The sequence below is a fragment of the Cervus elaphus genome, chromosome 29, assembly GCF_910594005.1.
Source record: "Cervus elaphus chromosome 29, mCerEla1.1, whole genome shotgun sequence".
Taxonomy (NCBI): domain Eukaryota; kingdom Metazoa; phylum Chordata; class Mammalia; order Artiodactyla; family Cervidae; genus Cervus; species Cervus elaphus.
Window position 1 is genome coordinate 59911330 of NC_057843.1, and position 24234 is coordinate 59935563.

Consider the following 24234-nt stretch of genomic DNA (forward strand, 5'->3'; position numbering starts at 1 on the left):
CGCTTTCTCTCTAAGTTCAAGAAAAAGAGATGAGAAATCAGAGCAAGGATAGGAGATAACTGAGACCAGTGGGGTTTTTGTCTCCACCTCACAATTGGCCCTTCACAGAGGTGCCTCTATTACCTGATTTGCAAGTCAGGATGGGAGCTTTGAAAAGATCTAGTGGGGCTCCATTCCTGCTGGGAGCACAAACATTCCAGCTTGAGTTTCACCCGACCTCCACCCGTGTTCTGAAATCACAGCGCAGGGAGAGGCTGAAGGTATGCAGACCACAAGAGGCCTCCAGCCGCTGGCCTGGAGGGGACGCAGAGGCCGGCGGGTGTCCAGCCCTCCAACTCACAGAGCAGAACCAGAGCCCAGAGAGAGGAGGGAACTTGCATTGGTCGCTCGTCTGAGGAGAACCAGCCCAGGTCCCGGGCCCACTGTCCTCTCTCTTATATGCTCCACCCTTCCTGTTTTAATTCTGGTTTAACAAGGGCTTAGATGGCACTTTTTATGTGCAGACACTGTTCTTGCATTTTGAAAATATTAATTCATTCAACTGTCATCCTAATCCTGCGCTGCGGGCATCCCCATTTTGCAGATGAGAGAACTGAGAGGTGAAGTAACCTGTCCACGAAACTGCAGTGAGGCGGTGGCGGAACCGTGACACGGCTCTGAGTTCACTCTTAGCCCCAACACTCTAAGGCTCCACTGGAGTCCTCAGGAAGATAGTTTGAGCCATGCATGTGCTCTGGCCTTATAGTTGGGGGTGGGGGGGGGTTATTGTATGAAAACTTGTCCCCTTTCCTTCCTAGGGACAACCTAAGATGCAGAGATCCTTATTCAATCCTGGCTCTGCTCCCAACTTAGGCAAGTGCTTTTCCCTCTCTGGATCTCAGTTTCCCAGTCTGCAAAATGGACACAGGTGGCCTAGCTGCCCTCTGACACCCCCTCCAGCTCTAAGCATCTCTGAGTTTATGAGCAGTTGTTGGCAGTCTCATGACCTGAATTCAGTTAACAGGTATGTTTGCAGCGATGCAGTTGTTAAGCTCCAGTGTCATGTGACACAGTAGAGTACGCAGAATTGGAAAGCTGCTTTGTTTGCAGCAGAAGATTCCAAACTTGTGCACAGTTAAAAAAAAAAAAATCCTCAAAACTGTCTTAGTCTGCGGCCTGGAAAAACTCGAGCTTATCATGAGATTGTTGCACTTGGACTCCCACGGGAGAGGAATGCTCCATGTGCTAAAAGTATCCGCTGTGACTGATTCCCCAAGGGGCCCTGTCCTTTCTTGTCTCTGTGGGGTTAAGTGGATGCTTCTCTGAAGCTGAGCCAGCTGCTCGGTTCAGACTGCCTTTGTACCAGACGGCGGGGAAAACGGGCAACGTATAGCGATGTTTGAGAATGACAGGTCACACCACGACTTGAGCAGGGTACAGTATATGAGCTCTTGGAGCATCAATAGACAGTCGACATTTACTGCGACAGAGCCCTTCATGGCTTATCTTCTTTAGTCCTCCGAAAGCTTTGGGTATCAGCCCCATTTTGCTGGTGGCTCACACAGTACAGAAGCTGCCTGCAATGTAGGAGACCCAGGTTCAATCCCCGGGTCAGGAAGATCCCCTGGAGGAGGAAATGGCAACTCACTCCAGTATTCTTGCTGGGAAATTCCATGGACAGAGGAGCCTGATGGGCTACAGTCCATGGGGTCGCAAAGAGTTGGGCACAACTGAACGACTAACACACACACACACCCATTTTAAAGATGGGGAAACTGAGGCTTAGAGAGATGAAGTAGCTTGCCCAGGAGTTGGGACTCCAGCCCAGACAGTCAGACCCAGTAGCCTGTGCTGTTAACTACCACCTCCAGTGAGGGCATGTGGGATGAGCCTGGAAGGGACCTTGGAGAGCAAAGCTGGGAATTACCAGCAAATTATTTTTTCTAACTCAGTTTCTTTTGAAGTTGTTACATTATTTTTACATAAATACAAATCTTAGAGAAGAAAAAAAAAAAAAAAAAAACTACCAGCCTAAAGAATTTAACTATACACGTTACTTGTTAATGAGGCTTTGAGGAAAAGGAGTAATATTTTTTAGTGTCTCAGTAAAAGGATGAAAATATTTGCATGAAAGAAGGTAGAGATAATCCCAGACTTATAAAGAAATTGGATCCTTCAAGTGGATTCTGAAGTCTGCAGTTGGGAACCTGTGACACATTATAGAGACAACAGTAGAAAACAGCAGGCCCCTGCCAGCAACAATAATTTAAAAACTGCAACTATTCTCCGTTGAGATCATCTCACGTGTCAGGTGCTGGCCTGTGTTTTATGGGCCTTGTCTCATAAAATCTCCACGAGGATTCTATGAGATTGATCCTTGCAGGTTGGGGTTAAAAGCACTCTAAGGAAAGGGATGCCCGAAATCACACAGCTGGTAGGCGACAGACCTGCCTCCCCCAGCCCATTATGTGTTCAGAATTCTGGGACCATGAATTGCAGGGAGAAAGGATGGTGGAGAAGACCTCTATAACTGCAGGATCTCAGAACTAGATGATCTAAGCCCCACCCCAACCCCCGCCTGTACGAACACAGTGCAGGTCAAAGAAACCCTGGTTTGCAGAGTTTCTCCGCACACGTGTCACTCGCCTGGTGCTTTCTGTAGCTCATCGAAGCGTTACTCCTGAGGTCAGGAGTATTATCTGTGCTTTCTGTAGCTCATCGAAGCGTTACTCCTGAGGTCAGGAGCATTATCGCCACTTTGGTGATGAAAAGCCAACGTAACAGCAGCCTGAAACCCAGGGGAGGGAAGGGACTGGTTCAGGGCCACACCGCAAATCAGCCGCTGCCCCAGGACAGAATCCTGGGACTCCTGGTCACACTGCGTGGCTTCCAACCACAGTCCACAAAATCATAAGCCCTCCCTATTCGTGGCCCACATCCCATCCTATACACCGAAGACACTCTTGGCCATGCAGGAAGCAGCCACGTCTGGTCCATGGGGCTGTGGTTCTCCCTTGTAACACAAACCGGCAGATTCACAAGCCCAGGACAGAAGTAAACAGTTGAAATGGAAAGAAAGAAATCTCTGCTCTAAAAATAGGCACACATCCTTAGAAACACTGCCGGCCGCGCAGGGAGCCAAGGGTGGGCCTGGCGGGGTGAGGGCGAGTGAGGCCCGGTGTCCCTGTGTCCCCAGCCCACCCTCGGTCTGCTGGCACCCTGACCACCTCCCCACCCTCCTCTGCACCCCGCTACTTCCCCCAGGCAGGCCTCCAGCCTCCCCGGAACCCCCTCCTCCCCGCCTCTGCTTCTGGGCGACCTCTTGGATCTGGAGCCCTTTATTCTCAAGTCAGAACCCTCCCATCTCTCAAGGCCCAGCCTCTCCACCCCTCCCTTGGGAACCCTTCCTGACCCTCCCCTCCACGCTCCCAGTGAAGAGCCTGCCCCACTAAAGAGGGCCCCCCTGAGCCGTTTCCCTTTTGATTGTGATGTTTTTAATAGGCAATATGTTAAAAATACAGTAGTGTACAGAATACACCTGTGTTCCCATTATCCAAATTTCACAAATGTAAACATGTTGCTTTATTTGATTCCGATCACCCTTAAAGAAAAGTGATGGTAAAGTTTTAACCCGGCCTTCCCACCTCCCCCAGTTTCTTCCCCATCTCTCTCACTCCCTCACTTTCTGCTCAAGAGACAGCAGACAAAGCCCCCACAACATCAGGGAGGTAATATAATGAAGGAAGGAAGCTGGGCCAGTTTTCTTGAGGCACATGGCCGTCTTGGGTCGTTTCTTACTTTTCTGCTCTTGAAAAGAGATGGTGGACGTAAGGCAGTTCTCATTTACCATGTCACCCTCAAGGAATAAAAGCAACAGCAGAGCTGATGATTGTTAACTGTTTGTCGGCCTCTGTGTCAGAGACAGTAGGGAGTGGTGGGGACTGAGGCAGGCAGGAGGGTTTATGTTTGACCAGACGGCACCTGCTATTCCAGTCCCCCAGCTGCTCCCCGGTACTGTCACATCATCTAAGTCTTCAAGAAATGCTGGAAATCTGAATGTTTATGTGCAAGTTTCCTATCTGAAAATGTTGGCTGGCTCATTCAATTATACAGACAAAAGCAACCAAGTTTTGCCATTTGATTGGACTTTAGACCTCCCCGTTTCCAATTTTGATGACTCACATGACAGATTTTTAGACAGATAAACAGACAGATGGAAAAGTACCTATCCCAGTGTCTGGAACATAATAGGTGCGTGATAAATGTTTATTGAATGTGAATGTATGACCTGCCCACTGGAATCTAGGGTTTTTGCAGTTCAGAGCCACATTGTACAAGCACAGATGTAGGGCAGCCAGGCACAGCTGTGGAGGTTGCGCACTGCATAACTCCAGGAACCACTGCTCGTATAAACCAGAGGACGTATCACGCCCGTGGAGTTGTGCAGTGCACAGTCTGCGCAGTCAGAAGCTGCTGCCCTCACAGGGTTTCCCTGTAATGCGGCGTCTTTTCAGTTGAATGGAAGTGAACAGTTATGCCCTCTGGTGACGGAACTGATCACCATCATCTGCTCATATAGAGTTCAAACCTTTATTCTGAAGTTTCAAAAATGATGTTGACCATTTTACAGAAAGGGGAGTCAAGGTCCAGGAGCACCGGTGCCCTGTGTGTGGCCTCAAAGCCCTGGGATGAGGACCCAGTTGTCAGTTAGAATGAAGTTTGTCTATAAGTAATAGAGATTCAAAATAACATAACATAAGCAGTGGTAGCTCAGAATTTGCTTGCATTTTAGGAGAACTGGATTTGATCCCTAGGTCTGAAATATCCCCTGGAGAAGGAAATGGCAACCCACTCCAGTACTCTTGCCTGGAAAATCCTATAGGCGGAGGAGCCTGGTAGGCTACAACCCACGGGCTCGCAAGAGTTGGACATGACTTAAGAGACTAAACCGCCACCAAGAGGTGTTTTATTCATCTCTCAAGTACGCCCAGAGGTGGGAAGTCTAGGGCAGGTACGGAGCTTAGGTCCCCAAACTTCCCAGAGTCCCAGGTAGCATTCAGCTCATCTTCCTTCCATCGCTAAGGTGTAGCCCCCATTCTCATGGTCCAAAGTGGTGGCCATAATCACTGCAGTCCAGACATTAGAATAGAGGGAAAGGGTGGGAGGTGGGGAGAAAAGGAAAGAAAGCCATTTTTCAAGTATCTTTTAAGGAAAGTTACTGGAAATCGCCCCTGGACATTTCTCATACTGGGACCCAACCTAGCCACAGGGGAGCCTGGGAAATGTAGTCTTTTACCTAGGTGGCCATTGCACAGCTAAGCGCAGAGTGCTTCTATTATTGCAGAGGGGGAGACATGATACTGGGGGCTATTTGAAGCCTGTCGCTGTGAGTTTGGCAGTTTTATGGCCTGATGTTCTGCTCTGCCGAAAGTTCTGAGGGGAAGTGAGAGGAGCTCACTTCCAAACCAAATCCAGATCCCTGAAGGGAACGTTACAAAGGTCTTACTCTCTAGTTTGGCATTTCCCCCAGAATCTCCATCAGTAAATTCTGGCCCCATGGTGGGCACCTCCACTCTAGCACCTTTCATAATGTTTCCCCTTCCCCAGACCTGCATGGGGCGGCAGTTGGATAGATCAGCAAACATCTCAGGGTAGCAGGTGTGATGCTGACCTGAAGGGCATCTAAGAAATACCATCTTTTCCCTGCTGGAGCGTCAGTGCTGTGTGATTCTGGACAATTCAAAACACATGAGCACCTATTACTTGGGATTGGGGATTCAGAGAAGACTAGGATACATCTCAGCTGGCCTTTGAGGGGCACTCAGTCCCTTTGGGGAGAGGGATATGGCATAAATGTGCTCCAAGACAAATTAGGAGCATTATATAAGAACTGGCAAGATGCCTTTGGGTGTTTGGAAAGAGAATCACCAGATCGGTGTGGGGAGCACTGCAAAGGCTGGACAGGGTGCCCAGGAGAAGGGCTTTGAAGGATGAATGCAGTGGGGGAGGAGAGGTGGAATTCCAGGCAGAGGGCATAGCTTGAGTGATGCCCTGGCAGGGTGATGGTGTGGGGCGAGGCTGCGGAATGCGGAGCAGCCTGGAGTGGCTGGAACATGGAATACTTAAAGCGAGAAGATGGGGAGGCTGGAGTCAGTTGAGGTCAACTCAGGAAAAAGCTCTCTCTGCCAGCCTGATGAATTGGATAATGATTCTGTGGGTTAGTGGAGGTGCTGAGTATCTGTGACTGTGCTGGGGAGTGACCTGGTCAGGTACACAAGTCGGTGCGGTACCCACGCCAGCCTGAGGCTACCCTGATGCTTCAGCAGTAGACACCATGGCTTGAGCTGGGCTGGTGTCTGTGGGACAGAGATGATTCTGAACCCTGTAGCCTCCGGCTCCTTCCCCTGACAAGCCAGGCGCCCTCCTTCTGCCAAGCCTCCGTGCTGTGCCTTCTGTCCCCCGGTAACCTCCCTCTCCTCTCCTCTTCACCTGGCTGTGTCCCGCCTGTGCCCTGGGACCCATTCAGCTCAGGAGCCCCTCCTGCAGGAAGCCCCGGGGGAAGGAAGCTGCTCACACTCGCGTGTGTCTCCCCATCTGAGAGCCCCTGTGGAGTGCGGTCACTCATTCATTGTCTCAGGATGCCCAGTGTCCTCCAACAGCAGGGAAATGGGACATCTTCCTTGAACGTGAGGCAGAAAAGGAGGATCAGGAGAACGCCCAGAGGGACAGGTTCAGCCCTGCCTTGTGTCATGAGACCCGCTGTGAAGAATCAGGTTAAAAGACATTGTGTATATGCTGAACCCCTAGTCTGAAGACAGCCATGCTGATCCTCGAGATGCTAGTTATGGACACTGTCACCTGTATATTAGCTCAGGCTTCCTGGCTGTGTGACGAACGAGGTGTGTGACTTTGGGCAAGTGACTTCAGTTTCCCAAGCCTCAGTTTCCCCAACTGAAGACGAGAGAGTTGGCTCAGGGGCTCTCCCCAGGCTTTGCAGCTCTGAGCTGCCCGTCTGAGGTCCTTTTAACACACGTGTGTGTGAGCGTGTGCATGCACGTGTGTGTGTGTGGCCTGTGTGTGCATGCATTGTGCACATGTACTCTGCTAACCATCCTGCAGTGGTTCTGGCCGAGATGGCTCCTCATGTAGCCCCGACTATCTATAGTAGTGATAATTGTGCAGATACTTACTATTTGGCCTTCACTGCACCTGTTTCCAGTGTGTTAGAGCTCCCAGCAGCACAGCTGAGGGTTTGTCCACGTTTCCATCATCCTCTGGGCAGCTGGATTCCAGAGCTTGGGTGAGAAAACTAAACAAAGATGCCAACCTATCAATCTGTACATCCAACTTTTAAATTTTACAACATTTGAAAGAGAATTGCCATTTAAAAAACTACAGCTAGGAAACTACAGGAAGAGATTGCTTAACTTTACCTCTTATGATTATTAGAAACAATTTTTAAAACCTCTGGATTAAAAAAAAAATGTATATACCTCTTTCTTCCTCTAGCCCAGAGCCTGAAATGAGCAAGATAGTAAACATTTGAGGGATAAATGAATGAGTGTCTTGACTTTCTCTATCTGGAATTTTAGTCTGATAGGAACTCAGATCAGAGGTGGCAAAATCGCAGCCTGTGGGCTGAGACTGGCCTGCAGCTGTGTTTTATTTGGTCTGAACATTGTTTTTAAAATATTTGGATCATGTGTCAATATTTTAAAATCAAGAGCTTTCACATAAAGATCAGCAGATCTAATAACACCACCCACGGCAGTTCTTAGCTAGAGCTGTGTAGTGTGGAGGCATTGAAATCTCCAGGATGCCACAGTCCTCCTCACTCCCAAGTGTATACCAGCTCTAATTTTATATTTTGGCTAAGATCAAAGAGTACCTAGAAATTCTTCCTCCTTAAAACCAACACTAGGGACTGCCCTGGCAGTCCAGGGTTAAGACTCTCTGCTTTCAGTTCAAGGGATGCAGGTTTGACCCTTGGTTGGGGAGCTAAGATCCCAATGCCACATGGCTTGGCCAAATTAAAAAACCAAAAGCAAAACAGCACCATCAACTTTCCTGTTTGGAGATAACAAAGAGATCGCGCGTACATGAGCCACTGCCCTCCTCACGTGAGCAAATTTCTAAGTAAGGACCTTGAAGGCATGCCTCAGGGTCGTATACCCCAAAGCTATCTCCCAAAGCAAATCTCACCCTAATCCACTGGTCTTTGGAGTGAAGATGTGTGTATGTGTGATGGGTTAAGGTTAGGGTTAGGATTCCCTCTTGCAGAAGTGACATCTGTCCTGGAGAAGCAGACTGCTGCCTCCCTTTGAACTAACCGTAAAGAAAGCACATCCCCAGCAAATTTACACTGTGCAGACGTCAAGATTGGGAAAACGAGACTGAAGTGCCTTGAAGGTTAGATGCTTCCACTTACCCGCGGGCACCACGGACGCATGTGACTTTTACAGCAACGTAGAGGCTAGTTATCAACTATTCTTTGCTTTCCCCGTTCACCTTCTGTCTCCTCAGTCACTCCAGATTACGGAGTCCTTGGTGGGGTCCTGGCCCTGTGTCTTAGCACACTGCCTGGCTTTGTAATACTCACCCTGTAAATGTTTGTAAAATGAGTAAAGAATTTAAGGAAAGATACATTCTACACAAACATCTTCAGCAAATATTCTCCTGGTCAAAGGTGATGATAAAATGTTGTAGGAACTCTTTCTTTACCAATTGGATAGCTGGAACTGAGAGTCAGTTTTAGGTTCTAATAGTTATGAGAGATCTAAGGCAATATTTTCTAACCCATGTAACACCTCCATGCCTAGTTTACATAGTACGGCTCCTCACTCTGTAAAACAAAATGCCACATTAAATCTGGCCAGCTCCAGCCTGCCCAGTCTCAGCATCATTTTTGGCCACGGACACACAAAGAGCCTTAGCATTCTATGGGCACTTAATGTATTGCATTGACCATTTTTGTAATCTTTCCCTCAATAACATTTTTAAAAAACACCTTTTTTTGGAGATATAATTCTCATGCCATAAAATTCACTCATTTAAAGTGTACAGTTCAGTGTTTGTTAGTATATTCACAGAGATATACAACAATCACCATAGTCAATTTTAGAACATTTTCATCACCTCAAAAAGAAACCTGTCCCTGATAGCTGGCATTCTGCATTTCTCACCATCCTCCTCAGCTCTGGGGCTTCCTTGATAGCTCAGGTGGTAAAGAATCCACTTGCAATTCAGGAGACCCTTGCAACGCAGGTTCGATTCCTGGGCCGGGAAGATCTGCTGGAGAAGGGACAGGCTACCCACTCCAGTATTCTTGGGCTTCCCTTGTGCCTCAGCTGGTAAAGAATCTGCCCGCCATGCGGGAGACCTGGGTTCCATCCCTGGAGAAGAGAAAGGCTACCCACTCTACTATTCTAGCCTGGAGAATACTATGGACTGTATAGTTCATAGGGTTGCAGAGAGTTGGACATGACTGAACAACTTTCACTTCACTTCCTCATCTCCAGGCCACCATTAATCTACTTTCTGTCTCTATAGAGTTGATGTTCTGGACATTGCATATAAGTGGAATCAGACACTGTGTAGGCCTTTGTTACTACTGGCTTCTTTCACTAAGTATGATGTTTTCAAGGTTTCACCTATGATGTAGCATGCACCAGCCCTTCATTTCTCTCTATTGCAAAACGGCATTCTGTTGTAGGGGTATACTACATTTTCTTTACCCACTCATCATTGATAGAGATTTGAGTTGTTTCTACTCTGGGGCTATTATAACTCAGGTTACTATGAACATTCATGCATAAGTTTTTGTGTGAACATATTCTTTTATTTCTCTTGGGTTTTACCTAGAAGTGGAATTGCTATCTCATATGATAACTCTGTTTTTAATCTGTTGAGAAACTATCAGCTTTCCAAAGGGGATGCATTTTTTACATTTCCCTCCACAGTGTATGGATGTCTCAATGTCTTCACAGTCTCACCAACACTTGTTTTTACCCATCTTTTTTATGGGTAAAAGGGTGTGAAGTGTAATATCTCATTCTGGGTTTGATTTGTGTTTTCTTGTTAGTTAACGATGTTGAGAAGCTTTTCATGGGCTTATTTTTTATATCTTCTTTGAAGAAATGTCTATTCAAATCTCTTGCCCACTTTTAAATTCTGTTATTTGTCTTATATTTTAAGTTAAGAGATCTTTATGTATTCTGCATACTAGATCATTCTCAGATATATGATTTGTAATAACTTTCTACCAAACTGTGGGTTGTCTTTTTACTTCTTAGTTTCCTTTGAAGCACAAACATGGTCAATTTTGGTGAAGTCAAAGTTATTTTTTCTTTTGTTGCTTATTGTTTCAGAATCATATCTAAGAAACCATTGCTTAATCCAGGTCACAGAGATTTATGCCTGTTTTCTTTCAAAAGTTTTATAGTTTTAGCTCTTACATTTAGGTCTTTGATTTATTTTGAGTTAATTTTTGTATATCAGTTGAGTTCATATGCTGTTTTTTCTATCATATGCTGTTTTTGAAAACAAGTTAAAATGATAAATAATCAAGAGTTTAAAAATATGCAACTGGCTATGGTTTTAATTGAAAATCATGTTGTATTTCACTAAACGTACCATTTAATGGAATGAAAATAAACTCCTAACAAGGCTAATACTCTCAGTGTTTACTTTAAGGAGTCAATAAGCAGAGAATGGTTAGAAAAATTGTTTTTGTTTTTTAAAAATGAACTGCTTTCAATGAAGATAAATAGAACTGCATTTTAACATGCCACATAAGTAATATTTTTAAAACACATGACAAGCATCTTTACTCCCATATTATAATGATATGGGTTTCAGTTCTAACACAGTGGTTCTTAGTCAGGGGTGATTTTGCCCCCCAGGAGACATCTGGGGGTGTTGGGGGATATTTTGGTTGTTACAACCTGGAGAAGTGCCAGTGGCATCTGCCAGGCAGAGGACGGAGATGCTGCCAAACAGCCAAGAATGCACAGAACAGCTCCCGTGACAAGGAAGCATCCAGCCCCAAATCTCGCTTGTGCCGAGGTTGCAAAACCCTACTTTCCCCATCCCAGTTTTATTGAGATATAACTGACATATAGCAATGTAGAAGTTTAAGGTGTACAGCGTAATGACTTGACTTAATACATCATGAAATGATGACCACAATTAGTGAACATCCGTTATCTCATGTAGATACCAAAAAACAAAATTGTGAAAAAACTCTCCTTCAAATCGCTGGCCTCTATCAGATATATTCAAAAAGAGCTGTAAGTTCGCAAACCCCTTTCCCCTCAGTTACAACCTCGTGGGTTTTTACCACCACAATACTGATCCTTTCAGAGGCTAGAATGCACCCCAGCACCTCACCACCATCAAAATCCTTTATGGTAACAAGAATCTGTCAGATCTTCCCTTGTGGGGATCGTTGGGAACCACTTGCTTTACATGCTTAATTCATTTTATATTTGTATTTGTTCATTTTTTAAATTTTAAGACATATTTGGATAACACATCCCCTGTCCAGCCTACATATTTGGGTAGCCTACCTCCTGGAAAAATGTATTTTATCTGCTCACAGAGCAGCAACAATCCTCAGCATTAATTTGTGTGCTCACTGTGTCAGGCCCTGAGTGCTCAGCCCTCTTCCGCGTTATCTGATTGAGTGTTCTCAGCTGTTCTGAGAGAGTGACTGTCATTATTCACATTTTACAACTGTAGAGATGGAGGAACAATGAGGTTAGTTGACTTGCCCAAGATCACAGTGCTGGAGATATCGTTACTCCAAGTGAGGGCATAAGCCTGGGGTGGGGTCAACTGTGAATTGCCAGCATGTCACAAAGAATTTGATTGCTCATCACGGGCAGTCACAGATGGACATTTGCAGGACGGGTAGGCTGTCCCCTCACTCAGCTGAGCTATAGTAGATGTAGTTACTCGGAGTGGACGCACACAGGTAGCCACAGGAAGTCTCATCTCACCTGGGACATGGCTCATCCACGGACCGTCATCACGTGGAAAGTGTCTAAGGACTGCTGCTTGGGGAAAATTAGGGTGTCTGTGATACCACTTACGTTCCTGATGGTCACCCACGAACCAGTCAAGGCTCGGTCTTCTACCTGCTGGCCATTCTCTCATACTGTCCTCTCCAGTTCCCAGATGTCCCTCCTGGCTTGTGGCCTAAGTCCACTTGCATGGACACCAGCCCCACTCTCTGAGCCCCGGTATGTACTGGCCCTGATGTCTGTGCCAGGCCCTGCTCACCCCGACTCTCCCAGAGCTGGGCTCACACTCCAGTGTCCTGATCTCGCACCTACTGCTCTTATGGAAATGGCACAGTGGTAAACTGTCCTGTAAAAAAAACATCAGACTGCAGCCAAACAGTAGTATTTCCCTCCCAAGCTTTATCCCTCCGTATGCCAGGCCCAGAGCTCTCTTCGTGTGCCCGACAGCATTCTCCTCTCAGAGGCGGCGTTTAGGAAAGGATCTGGAGTGTGAGTGGGTGGCTGAAGAGATGCATGTTCTTACTGAATGGTACAGAGATGGGAGATTGAATGGCTCTCTGATTTGCCCAGTTAGGGAGTACAGCAAGGAGTGAGGTGAGACTCTGCTCACATCACCCTTCCTGGGATCCTCCTGACCTCCCTGAATGAAAGAGGGTCGGGGAGAGCACTGATCTGACCAGATTTCCCTTTTCCCTCAAGTCTGAAGAAGGAGCCTGATTTGGGTTCTAGATTTGCGCAAGTCTTTCTCTGCCCTTGGCCTCAGTTTCCTCCTGAAGGGAGTGAGTGTGCACTGGCTGATCTCTGAGCATCCTTTCCAACCATGAGTGTCTTTGAATCTCTGCATTACTGAGTTAAAGTGAAGCCCGTGTGATTCAAATCCACCCTGATTAGGAGCCTGCTTTTGTAGTGAGCCCACACCTAGAAGCCTGCCCATGTTTGAAGAAGAAATCACGGGGATTGGTTGATGATATCTTTCTTGAGAGACCCATCTCCAAGGGCAACGTTCAAAATATTTAACAGCCAGCGTGCATGAGCACGCGGTCAGGAGGGTAGGAAGCAGCGGGTAGGGCCAGCCGGGGCCTGCAGCCTGCCAGCCTGCCTGGCCCTTCCCGCCGTCCTGCCCCACTTTCTCTGCCTGTTTTGGGGGGCCTGCCTCTTCCTGCCTGATTCTGCATCCAAGGCCCTAACTCGTCCGCCCCCTCCAGGCTGCTTCTGTCCCCAGCTACTTTCTACGCAGCAGCTGGAAATACCCTCCTGCATCCAAACCCCAGTGTCATCCTATTTCCCCCTCAGCAGATGCTCTGGCAGCCCCCTGCTGTGCCTGGCCCCTGGGCAGCTGACCCTCACCCTCATGCCTTTGTAGAATGTTCCAGACTGGGAACGGGTTTGGTTACGAGAGCTGAGTCCTAGCCGAGCTCGGCCCCTGTCTGCCGTGACCTCTGGTGTCTCTCCGTGACCTCGGCCAGTCCCTGCCCCTCCCAGGGTGTTAGTTGCCTTACCTGTGAACGAACAACTTAGATGGCGCTCCCCTGGTTCCGTGAGGAGTTTCTCCGGCAGCTGACCGCTCTCTCTCTCTCTCTCCCTCTCTCTCTCTCTCTGCACCCGCCCCGCAACCACCACGGTAGAACGCACTGCTGCCCGCGGGCCTGAGGCAGAAGGATCAGACCACCAAGGCGCCCACAGGCCCCTTTAGAAGGGAGGAGCTCTTGGATCACTTGGAAAAGCAAGCAAAGGAGTTTAAGGACCGAGAAGATCTGGTCCCCTACACGGGGGAGAAGCGAGGTACTGGACGACGTTGCGCCTTTGAATATGTCAGCCCTCCATGCACCCCTGAGTGCCATCTGTCAGCCAGGCCCCGTGCCGGGCCAGATGTGACCGGGCCGCCTTGCCTTCATCCCTGCCCGGCCCGGAGTTACAGCCCAGCTCCAAAAGCATCGATGCGTGGGGTAGATTTAGTGAAGTTTTGGGCTCAACCAGGCCCGCAGCACTTCCCCCTAAGCCCCCTCTAACTGGGGTGTCCTGATTACTCTTCATCCAAACCTGATATGGTTGAAAGGGAAAGAAGGGACTATTAAAATGATATCAGGACAGGAGGCCCAGACGAAGCCTGTTCCCTCCAACCAGAACCAAGAGCTACCTTCTCCCTAGCCTAACTGTCCCCGCTCTTTGCCCACAGCTCCTCTCTCCTTCATCTGTCCCCCTATGACTCTCTGCCCCAGCCTAAGGCACACCATCTAGAAGAGTCGGGGAGCAGAGAGGCACCCCGACTACCCAACCCTTCCAGAACTTCCCCTGCACTCCAAACCCTCCTCCTGTCGTCTGGGATCATGATCATCCTCGCTTACTGCCCTGCTGCCCCCACAGGCCTCTTTCTGTCCCCCAGGCACTCCCAGCTCTTTTCCGCCTTGGGACCTTTGCACAGATGTTTTCCTCCTGGAATGCAGGCCCTCTGTCTGGCTCCATGCTGTCTTCAGGGCTCCCCTCTTCTGTAAGAGATGTGATGGTTAGAAGCACAGACCGGAGCGGGGTCTACTCTGGCTGCAGCCTGGGCACTCCCCCTCACTAGCTGTGTGAACTTGGGTACGTTTGTTTGCTTGTTGGCCGCACTGCAAGTCTTGTGGGATCTTATTAGTCCCTGACAAGGGATGGAGCCCGCACCCCCTGCAGTGGAAGCTCAGTGTCTTAACCACTGGACTGCCAGGGAACTCCCTCAGGTGCATTTTTAAACCTGCTGTGCCTCCATTTCCTCATTGGTGAAATGGGGGTGATGAAAAGAATATTCTTACCAGCCTCCTGAGGGTGTTCTGAAGATTGAGTGAAGATATATATATATATATAAAGCACTCAGCAGAGCACCTGGCCCATCGTGAATGCAATATCAGTATCAGCTATTATTACCCTCTTGGTCTCAACTGTACTGTCTCCTCTTTCAGGAAAGCCTTTCCTGTCTCCACTGGTTAGCACATTCCATCCATTCATCTCCCCCTCGGTTAGTCTCCCTCTCGGAAGCCTTTGTGTGTTCTTCAGAACGATTTATTCACACTGGCCTGTAAGCTCCATGAGGCAGGCACTCAGACACGTTCGCTCACAGTTCCCCCAGCACCCAGCAGGGCTCAAGGGAGAGGTGCTGAATGAATGAATGAGTTCAAATTGACTACGTGCATAATGGATCTTGCAGACTTTTTCCTTAGAACATAAGCTCCGTGGGTACTAGTACCACATCTGTCTAGTTCATTGTTATATTCCTGGACCTCATAAACCCTAGCACGTCGTAGGCACCCAGTATATAGTTGTTGAGTGAAAACATTAGCTCTAATGAATTAATTGAGTAATTGTTTATTTTCTGCCTCTTCCGTTGTCACCCCCCCAAGGATGAGCCGCGGGTCCCTGTCTGTGGCTGTGTCCCTGTGTCAGCTGAGCTACTGAGCAGGCATGCCCTGCTGTGTTAGCACAATCCAGTTCGCAGAGTAACTGCCTGGTAAACGATGAAATGAAAGAGCAGGCAGGGGTGGACGGTGCAGGGAGGATGTCAAGCCATCCAGCGCTTGCCGCTGGCGCTCAGCCTAGATTTTACCAAAAACTTGGAAGGTCAGGTAAGACCAGGAGGCATCTGGATCACGGAGCTTTGGAAAAACTGTGCTCTGAGGCATCCTGGAGTGGGAGGCAGGGGAAGGGAGCCTGGACCTTAAAGCCCGGGTGTGCCTGGCTGAGAGTATAGGTGCACGCTGGTTTTAAGCAAAGTACTTGTGCCTTGAGGAGTGATTTCAGGTGCAGCAGGTAAAGATTAAAAAAAATCTGTGGATTTCAAGGGGGTCTTAAAACTCCCACTAGCCCACCTACGCATCTGAAAACTGGGGAAAGCAGGGCTGTGAGAGTCAAGAGCAGACCTGGGTGGACAGTGAGTCATCACTGCCATCTGCTCCCTGGTGTAGCCCTCCCCTGCCCAGGGGAGCAGCTGGAGATGAGATGGGAGATGGGCAGGGAATCTGGGCCGCACACCAACCAATCCTGCTGCCCCTTCTCAGAATGCTGACCTGGCCCTGAGCCTGGAACAGCTCTCCAGACTCCCAGAGCCTGAGTGCCTTCATCAAAGACCAGGCTGACCCAAGCAGGGTAGAATAAATATAGTTTATTCTATTTTCACAGTAATGACAAGCCTAAAAGGTTTATCATCACTGACATCATCACCCCAACATCGTCATCATCATCATCATAAAAGATTTACACGATGATCGTCGGAGTCCATGTATATTGAATAAGTGCGGGTCTCAACAGAGAGTGTGTGGAAGGAGACATTCCGGCTGTAACAGGCAGACTCGGGGCCATTCAGTCCAGCCTGCTGAGCACGTGCCCCACACCAGGCCTAGAGGGAGCCTAGGCTGAGGGGAAATAGCGTATCAGTCACTACAAGATCTGGCAGGATGTAGTAGGGGCCATAAACTGGTGCAAAGTCCTGAGGAATTTGGATTTTCCTTCACTTTCATTCAAGTGGGGGAATCAGAACAAAGTTCCAAGCAGGGTATTTTCATTATGCAGATTTGGCTGCATGTGCTGGAGAAACAAGTAAAGTAAAAGAGGCTTAAGATGAAACTTTAGGTTTCTTTTTCTTAGTAGAGCTGCAGGGTTAGACATTCCAAGGCTGGTAAGACGTCTTTCTTGGGGTTAGGAATCAAGAGCTTTTCCAGTTTTTCATTCTGCCATCCTTGCAATACATCCTTGTCCTGATGGTTCTTTTGGCTGCTGAAGCTCCAGTCATCATAACCATACCCCAACTAGTAAGATGAAGGAAGGGAAGAAGTCTGAGTCTTGTAAAATCTGAGTCACCACCTCTATGGAGGCCCCTGCTACCGTACTATAATAAACCATAAGTCTTAAACATTTACTGAATGTTCGTCCTAGTCACTGCATCAGCTGTTTCCACAGTTTGTTTTCTTTTTCGCCATTTTTGCCATTTTCCAGATCCACCTCTGGTGAGTTATTATACATTTTATCCCAGATGATTTTTTGCCTGTTCTGCTTATATAGGTAACTGATCCTTGCTGTAAATATTTTTAAGTAATAAAACAAAGTAATTCTTTCCACTGAGAGATGGCCCCCTGGTCCTATTTTAATGAATATCCTTGTGGACATTTGTCTGCACTTCCCATCCCTCTTCATCTGTGGTCCAAGTCACTATTATCTCTCATCTAGACTTTTGCAGAAGCCTCCTAACCATCAACCACCTCTTGGCTTCCATCCTGGCCCCATTTCAGGTTATTCTCCATCAATAGCCAAAGTGAGCAGTTGTTTTTTTTTTTTAATTAAACTCACATAACATTAACTATTTTAAAGTGAACAGTTCAGTAGCACTTAGTATATACCCAATGTTGTGCGACTACCATCTTTGCTGCTGCTGCTGCTAAGTCGCTTCAGTCGTGTCTGACTCGGTGCGACCCCATAGACGGCAGCCCACCAGGCTCCCCCGTCCCTCTCTATCTAGATCTAAAACATTTTCATCCAAAATAAAACCCTGTGCCCAATAAGCAGTTAGTCTCCATGCCCCCCTGTCCCCCACCCCTGGCAATCACCAATCTGTTCCTATAGATTTACCTATTCTGGATATCTCCTCTAAATTATATCATATAATATGTGACTTTGTGTGTCTGGCTTCTTTCACTTAGAATATAGTTTTCAAGATTCATTCATTCCCATTACTGAATGATATTCCACAGTCTGTCCATTTATCCATTGATACACTTTTTGGTAGTTTTTGGGCTATTGTGATTAGTGCTGCTATGAACATCCCTGTATAAGTATTTGCTTGGGTAATTGTTTTCAGTTCTTTGGGGTATATACCTAGGAGTGGAGTTGCTAGATCATATGTAATTCTACGTTTAACTTTTTAAAGAACTACCAAACTGTTTTCCAAAGCAACTGCACCGTTTCACATTCCCACCAGCAAATATATGAGGGTCAGTCTCTCCACACCCTTGCCAGCACGTGTTACTTTCCATTTTAATTTTTGATTTTTGTTATAGTCATTGTCACAATTGTGAAGAGGTATCTTGCTGGGATTCTGATTTGCATTTCCCTAATGACCAACGTTGTTGAGCACCTTGCCACATGCTCGTTGCCCATCTGTACAACTGACCCTCCATATCTGTAGGTTCTGTATTCAACCAACCATGAATCAGAAATATTTTTTAAAATTTCACAAATTTTAAAAAAGCAAAACTTGAATTTGTCTCACACTGGCAACTATTTACATAGTATTTACACTGTACTAGGTATAAATAATCTGGAGATGATTTAAAGTACACAGGAGGATGTGTGTAGGTCATATGCAAATATTATGCCATTTTATATAAGTGACTTGAGCACCCAATCCCCCTCAGATACCGTGAGGCAATTGTATATCCTCTTTGGAGAAATGTCTATAGGCCCTTTGCTCATTTTTAAATAGGTTGTTTTTCTTTTGGTAGTTGAGTTGTTAAAGTTCTTTATATATTCCGAATACTAGACCCTATAAAAATATATGACTTTTGAATATTTTTTCTTCTTCTCTATGTTGTCTTTCTACTTTCTTGATGATGTCCTTTGATGCTCAAAGGTTTTAAATTTTAAATTCAATTGATCAATTTTTCTCTAGGTGCGTATTCTTTTTTGTCATATATGGGAATACTGTGCCAGATCTAAGGTCATGAAGATTTATGTTTATGTGTCCTTCTAAGAATTTTATAGTTTTAACTAGTATACTTAAGTCATTGATCTGTTTCCAGTTGGTTTTTTGTGTATGGTGTGAGATAGAGATCCAGCTTTATCTTTTTGCCTATCGATATCCAGTTGTCCCAGCACCATTTCTTGAAGAAACTATTGTTCCCCATTCAATGGATTTGACAAGTTCATCAAAAATCAATCTGCCTAAGATGTATGGGTTTATTGCTGGACTCTCAATTCTACCCCATTGTGTTCTATGTCTATCCTTATGTTTGTGCCACATGGCTTAATCTTACAGTAAGTTATGAAATCAGGAAGTCTGAATCCTCCAACTTTGTTTTTATCAAGATATTTTGACTGATTGGAGTCCCTTACAATCATATGAATTTGAGGTTTGGCTTTTCTATTTCTGCAAAAAAAAAAAAAAAAAACATTGAAATTTTTATAAGGATGGCTTTGCATCTGTGGGTTGTTTGGGGCAGTATTACCATTTTAATATTGCCTTCCAATCTTTGAAATTGGGATTCTTTTTTGCTTGTTTAGCAAAAAAGCAGTGTTTTGTGGGCTTTCCAAGTAGCTCAGTAAAAGAATCTGCCTGCCAGTGCAGGAGATTGTACAAATCCTTCACCTCCTTGGTTAAATTTATTCCTAAGTATTTTGTTCTTTAGGATGCTATTGTAGATGAAATTATTTTTCTAATTTCCCTTTAAGATTTTTCATTGCTTCTGTATAGAAATACCACTTAGTTTTGTATGTTAATCTTGTATTGTTTCTTTTGTGTGTGGAATCTTTAGGGTTTTCTACATATAAGATCATATCATCTGAGAACAGAGATAATTTTACTTTTTCATTTCCAGTCTGGATACCATTTATTTCTTGTCCATTAGGTCTGACTAGAACTTTATGTACACAGTTGGGTAGGAGCCGTGAAAGTGGGCATCCTCGTCTTGTCACTGATCTGAGGGTCTCATTTCCCCACTCTGTTAGATTCCAGCTCACAGATCATCTTCCCTGACCACCCTACCCCAAAGAGCAGAGTCCACCTCACCCACACCCCAGCCTGGAACTTCCTAATCTTTTGCTTGGCTTTATTTTCCTTTGTGATGCTTAGTACTATCTGCTATCTTTACATGTTTGCTAATTATCTGTCTTCTTTCACTGAACTGTAAACTGTTCCCTGCTGTCTGCCTAGTGCCAAGAAAGGTACCTAGAACATAGGAAGGACTCAATAAATTGTTAATTGTTGTTCAGGTGCTAAGTTGTGTCCGACTGTTTGCAACCCCATGAGCTGCAGCATGCCAGGCTTCCCTGTCCTTCACTATCTCCCGGAGTTTGCTCAAACTCATGTCCATTGAGTCAGTGATGCCATCCAACCATCTCATCCTCTGTCTCCCCCTTCGCCTCTTTCCCTCAGCCTTTCCCAGCATCAGGGTTTTAATGAGTCAGCTCTTCACATCTGGTGGCCAAAGTGTTGGAGCTTCAGCTTCAGCATCATTCCTTCCAATGAATATTCATGGTTGATTGCAACTCAGTAAATATGTTGCATGAATAGATATGTGTGTGTGTGTCTGTGTATATGCAATTTTTCAGGCTTCCCAGGTGGCACTAGTGGTAAAGAACCTGCCTGCCAATGCAGGAGACATAAGAGCCGTGGGTTCAATCCCTGGGTCCGGAAGATCCCCTTGAGGAGTGCATGGCAACCCACTCCAGTACTCTTGCATGCAGAATCCCATGGACAAAGGAGCCTGGTGGGTACAGAGGGTCACACAGAGTCAGACACAATTGAGCAACTTAGCACGCACACATGCAATTTTTCATAACCAGAATTAAATAATTTATGCTATTCTGTAAGCTTGCTTTTGATAGCTTACAGAGAACGGTGTTGGGTTCTTGATCTCCGAAGAAGAAGATTTAGCTTCGGGACCAGGGACCAGGCTTGATCACTCAAGAGCTCTTGTGTAGCAGAGTTTTATTAAAGTAAGAAAAGGGACAGAGAAACCTTCTGACAGAGACATCAGAAGGGGGACGGAGAGGGCCCCCCCCCGCTAGTTTTAGCGAGCTGTTTTATGTCTGTTAGAAAGTGATTAATCAGATAAGAAAGACACGTCGAGGCTGACGGAGCTTCACCAGGCCCCTCTCCCACAAGTGCCTTTTTGAGATAGGGCGGCGCGGAGGTGTGTCATCCCCCAGCCATAAAACAATTGATATGAATACGGGTTTTTTTGAGCTATTATCAGCCAAAAGTTAGTCTTAGGTGGAACCATTCTGAAGAAAGGCAAATTCCCAAGCAAATACACAGTTTTCATTAACATAGCTTAAGGAAAACATTTCCATAAGAAAAACGCATTGGTTAGCTCAAGGTTTGAGAAAAGGTAAGCTCAGGTGGAACCAGGTGTCATCATAGCAACACACAGTTTTAAGAGACACTTACAGCCTATTTCCTCCATTTGGAGACCCCTGGCCTTCCTGCCTGTTAAGCTGTCACCTTTTCATACATGTTGTCTTGGGCATTTCCCTTTCTTAGTGAGTAGAGCTCTCCATCGTCCTTTTGTGGGATCGCCGTTGTGAGGATGCCCCATAATTTCTTCAAAAGGCCACCTTGGTGCACTCTGCGGCCGCCAACCATCCCCGTGTGTGCCTCTTTGCTCTGTCATTCAATTATGAGCCTGACACTTTAAAAATATAATGTCCCAAGTTTCTCCCTATTCCTCTTTTACTAATCTGAGTGTGTGTATTTGTGTTAGAAATGTTTCTAAGTTTTTCTGTCATACGAGAACCCTTGTTTAGAGCATTCCAGACCCTGGCACTCTATTATATTTTTCTTTTGCATTTTTTTCTACTTACTGATTGTTAAAATTAATGACCAGTGTTTTCAATAGTGAGCAGTCTCCTCTGACCAAGTTCTAAAGTTCTTCTTTTTAAACATAAGGGGTGCTCTGCTGGAGATCTCGGATTCCCTTTCTCTGAGCCAGTTTGGCACTGGATCCCCAGAGAGAGAAGCTTTAAGGGCACCTTGGCATGGAGGAATCCGCAAGACTCTGGACAGTCCACCTGGGGTCATCGCCAGAGGCTGCCCCGGTGCAGTGGCGCTCCGTGTAACAGGCATCTCATGTGTTTTCAGGAAAGGTCTGGGTCCCCAAGCAGAAGCCGATGGACCCCGTGCTGGAAAGTGTGACGTTGGAGCCAGAGCTGGAGGAGGCCCTGGCCAATGCCTCGGATGCGGAGCTCTGCGACATCGCAGGTAGGAGGCGCTCCTGCCGCTTCCCCACGTCCTCGAAAGCCTTTTTTTTTTTTTTTTTTTTCCTCTAAAGCCTTTGACCTGCATCAGCAGGGGAGCCTTGAGTGATTCATTTCAACATAAATACCCTCTCTGTTTCTAAAAAGGACTGGAGGAGATGGAAACCTATTACCAGGAACCAAAATGAGTGAAATAGAGATAAAAACACCCAAACCCTTTCCACCTCGGAGCCCATCCCAGAGGAATGTGGGAGGCAGCCTAAGCCCTTCCCCAGCCATTGCATCAAACCCTGCCCAGGCCTCCTGGGAAGAGAGGGGAGGAGACAGAGGGCTGCCGGTATCTCAGGTCCAGGCGGCTCCCAGAGGCCTGGAACAGGTCACCTGATGTTACCACTTTGCACAGTTCAGAGAGCTGGGCTTGGAGCCGATCACTGCATATCTCATATTCGTAGAGCACCCTCCATCTTCATGTGTGCTTCCATGTGATCTCACAGACAGCCCCTAAAACTCCAGAAGGTGGCCGGGCATCCAGAGCCCGTCACCACCCGCTCCCGTCCCCCTCTTCCTGTCTGGTCCCCGCCCCGCTTGTGGGTATCGCTTTCTCCCCGGGGGTCAGGCTCTGGCCGTGGCGTGCCCACCGTCATGCTGTGCTCCCTGGCCCCATGGGGTAGGTGGTCTTTTTATTCAGCAGTCTTGGGGGGCTACTAACCCTCACCCAGATGATGACAGGAGGGTGGATGGGATCGGGAAAGACTCAAAGCAAGTGGGAAGGGGAGAGGCAAGACAGGGTCAACTGTGAGGTCAGGGGAGGAGTCCAGTTCTCCGGAGACTAAGTCGGTATCACTGGTGAAGGTAGGTTCCCTAGTCTGCTTGGGCTGCCCTCACGAGATGCCACAGGCTGGTGACTTAAACAACAGCACTGTGTTTGCTCAGTAGTTCTGGAGGTTAGCTGTCCAAGGTCAAGGTGTCCCCAGGCTTGGTTCCCTCTGAGCCCTCTCTCCGGGCTTGCAGATGACCGTACCTCTCTGATGACCGTATCTCTCTGTGCAGGGGTCCCCTGGGGTCCCTTTGTGTCCTATCTCCTTCTTGTAAGTACACCAGGCAGATTGCATTAGGACCCATCTTAACAGCCTCATTGTCATTTAATCACTTCTTTAGAGACCTTATCTCTGAAAACAGTTACAAATTCTAAGGGGCTAGAAATTGAACTGTGGTGTTGGAGAAGACTCTTGAGAGCCCCTCGGACAGCAAGGAGATCCAACCAGTCCACCCTAGAGATCAGTCCTGGGTGTTCATTGGAAGGGCTGATGCTGAAGCTGAAACTCCAGTACTTTGGCCACCTCATGCGAAGAGTTGACTCATTGGAAAAGACCCTGATGCTGGGAGGGATTGGGGGCAGGAGGAGAAGGGGACGACAGAGGATGAGATGGCTGGCTGGCATCACCAACTCGATGGACATGAGTCTGAGTAAATTCCGGGAGTTGGTGATTGACAGGGAGGCCTGGTGTGCTGTGATTCATGGGGTCACAAAGAGTCGGACACGACTGAGCAACTGAACTGAACTGAGAAATTACCTTATTCAACATAGTAGAAGGACAAAGCAGGACACAATCAACAATTTTGGAGGGACAAAATTCAGCCATAAGAGTGAGGGAGGGACAAGTGTAGGGGAAATAAGGCCAATGGCCACCCACGGGGGGCAGGTGTATATGAAAGTCCTTGAGTTCTTCCAGGGTCCACGCTGCAGATAGGGAGGTGGGTATTATCAGTATCGTCAAGCTCTAGGGTGGAGGGCCTGGCAGGAGTGGGGTCTGGGGCTCTGGATGCTCGGGCCCTGGCTGGGGTAGAAGTCTTTGGGAGAAGAGTGGAAATAGGATGAAGGTAGCCACCGTGGATACCACGAATCCGCTGCGAACCCAAGGCTGAATCAAGATGGGCAGAGCCTAACGCGAGAGCTAGGGAGACAGTATGAGGGTTCAGGGCCTGCCGGGAGACTCAGAGGCGAGGCCAGAGGCCAGTGAGGCTGCCGTTGCCAGGGGCCTCAGCTGGCTGCAGTGTCTTATGCTTTTTGCATCCTCCAGCTTTTTGTGGGTGTTGTGGACCAGTATGATGACATTCTTAGGGGAGAGGAGGAAGGGGAGCCAGAGCCAGGTTGCAGCAACCTGCAAGAGTGAACAGGGGGAGCCAGTGTGCAGACCCTCAACCCAGATAGCCTTTCCTGGGGAGGCAGGACATTTGGGAAAGGACAAAGGGCCGTGGCTTGAAGGGTGTCAGGGCTGAGGGGGAAAGGTGTCCACTT

General features: G+C 47.2%; 1 protein-coding gene across 2 annotated transcripts in view; it reads left to right on the forward strand.

Annotated features, from left to right (window-relative positions):
- Positions 1–24234, forward strand: part of TMOD1 (tropomodulin 1) — an 84986-nt gene that overhangs the window by 25543 nt on the left and 35209 nt on the right. For both annotated transcript variants that reach the window (XM_043891172.1, XM_043891173.1), the window contains exons 3-4: positions 13628–13784; positions 21820–21939. In XM_043891172.1, the coding sequence (XP_043747107.1) occupies positions 13628–13784; positions 21820–21939 (277 nt within the window). The remainder of the gene's footprint in view (positions 1–13627; positions 13785–21819; positions 21940–24234) is intronic.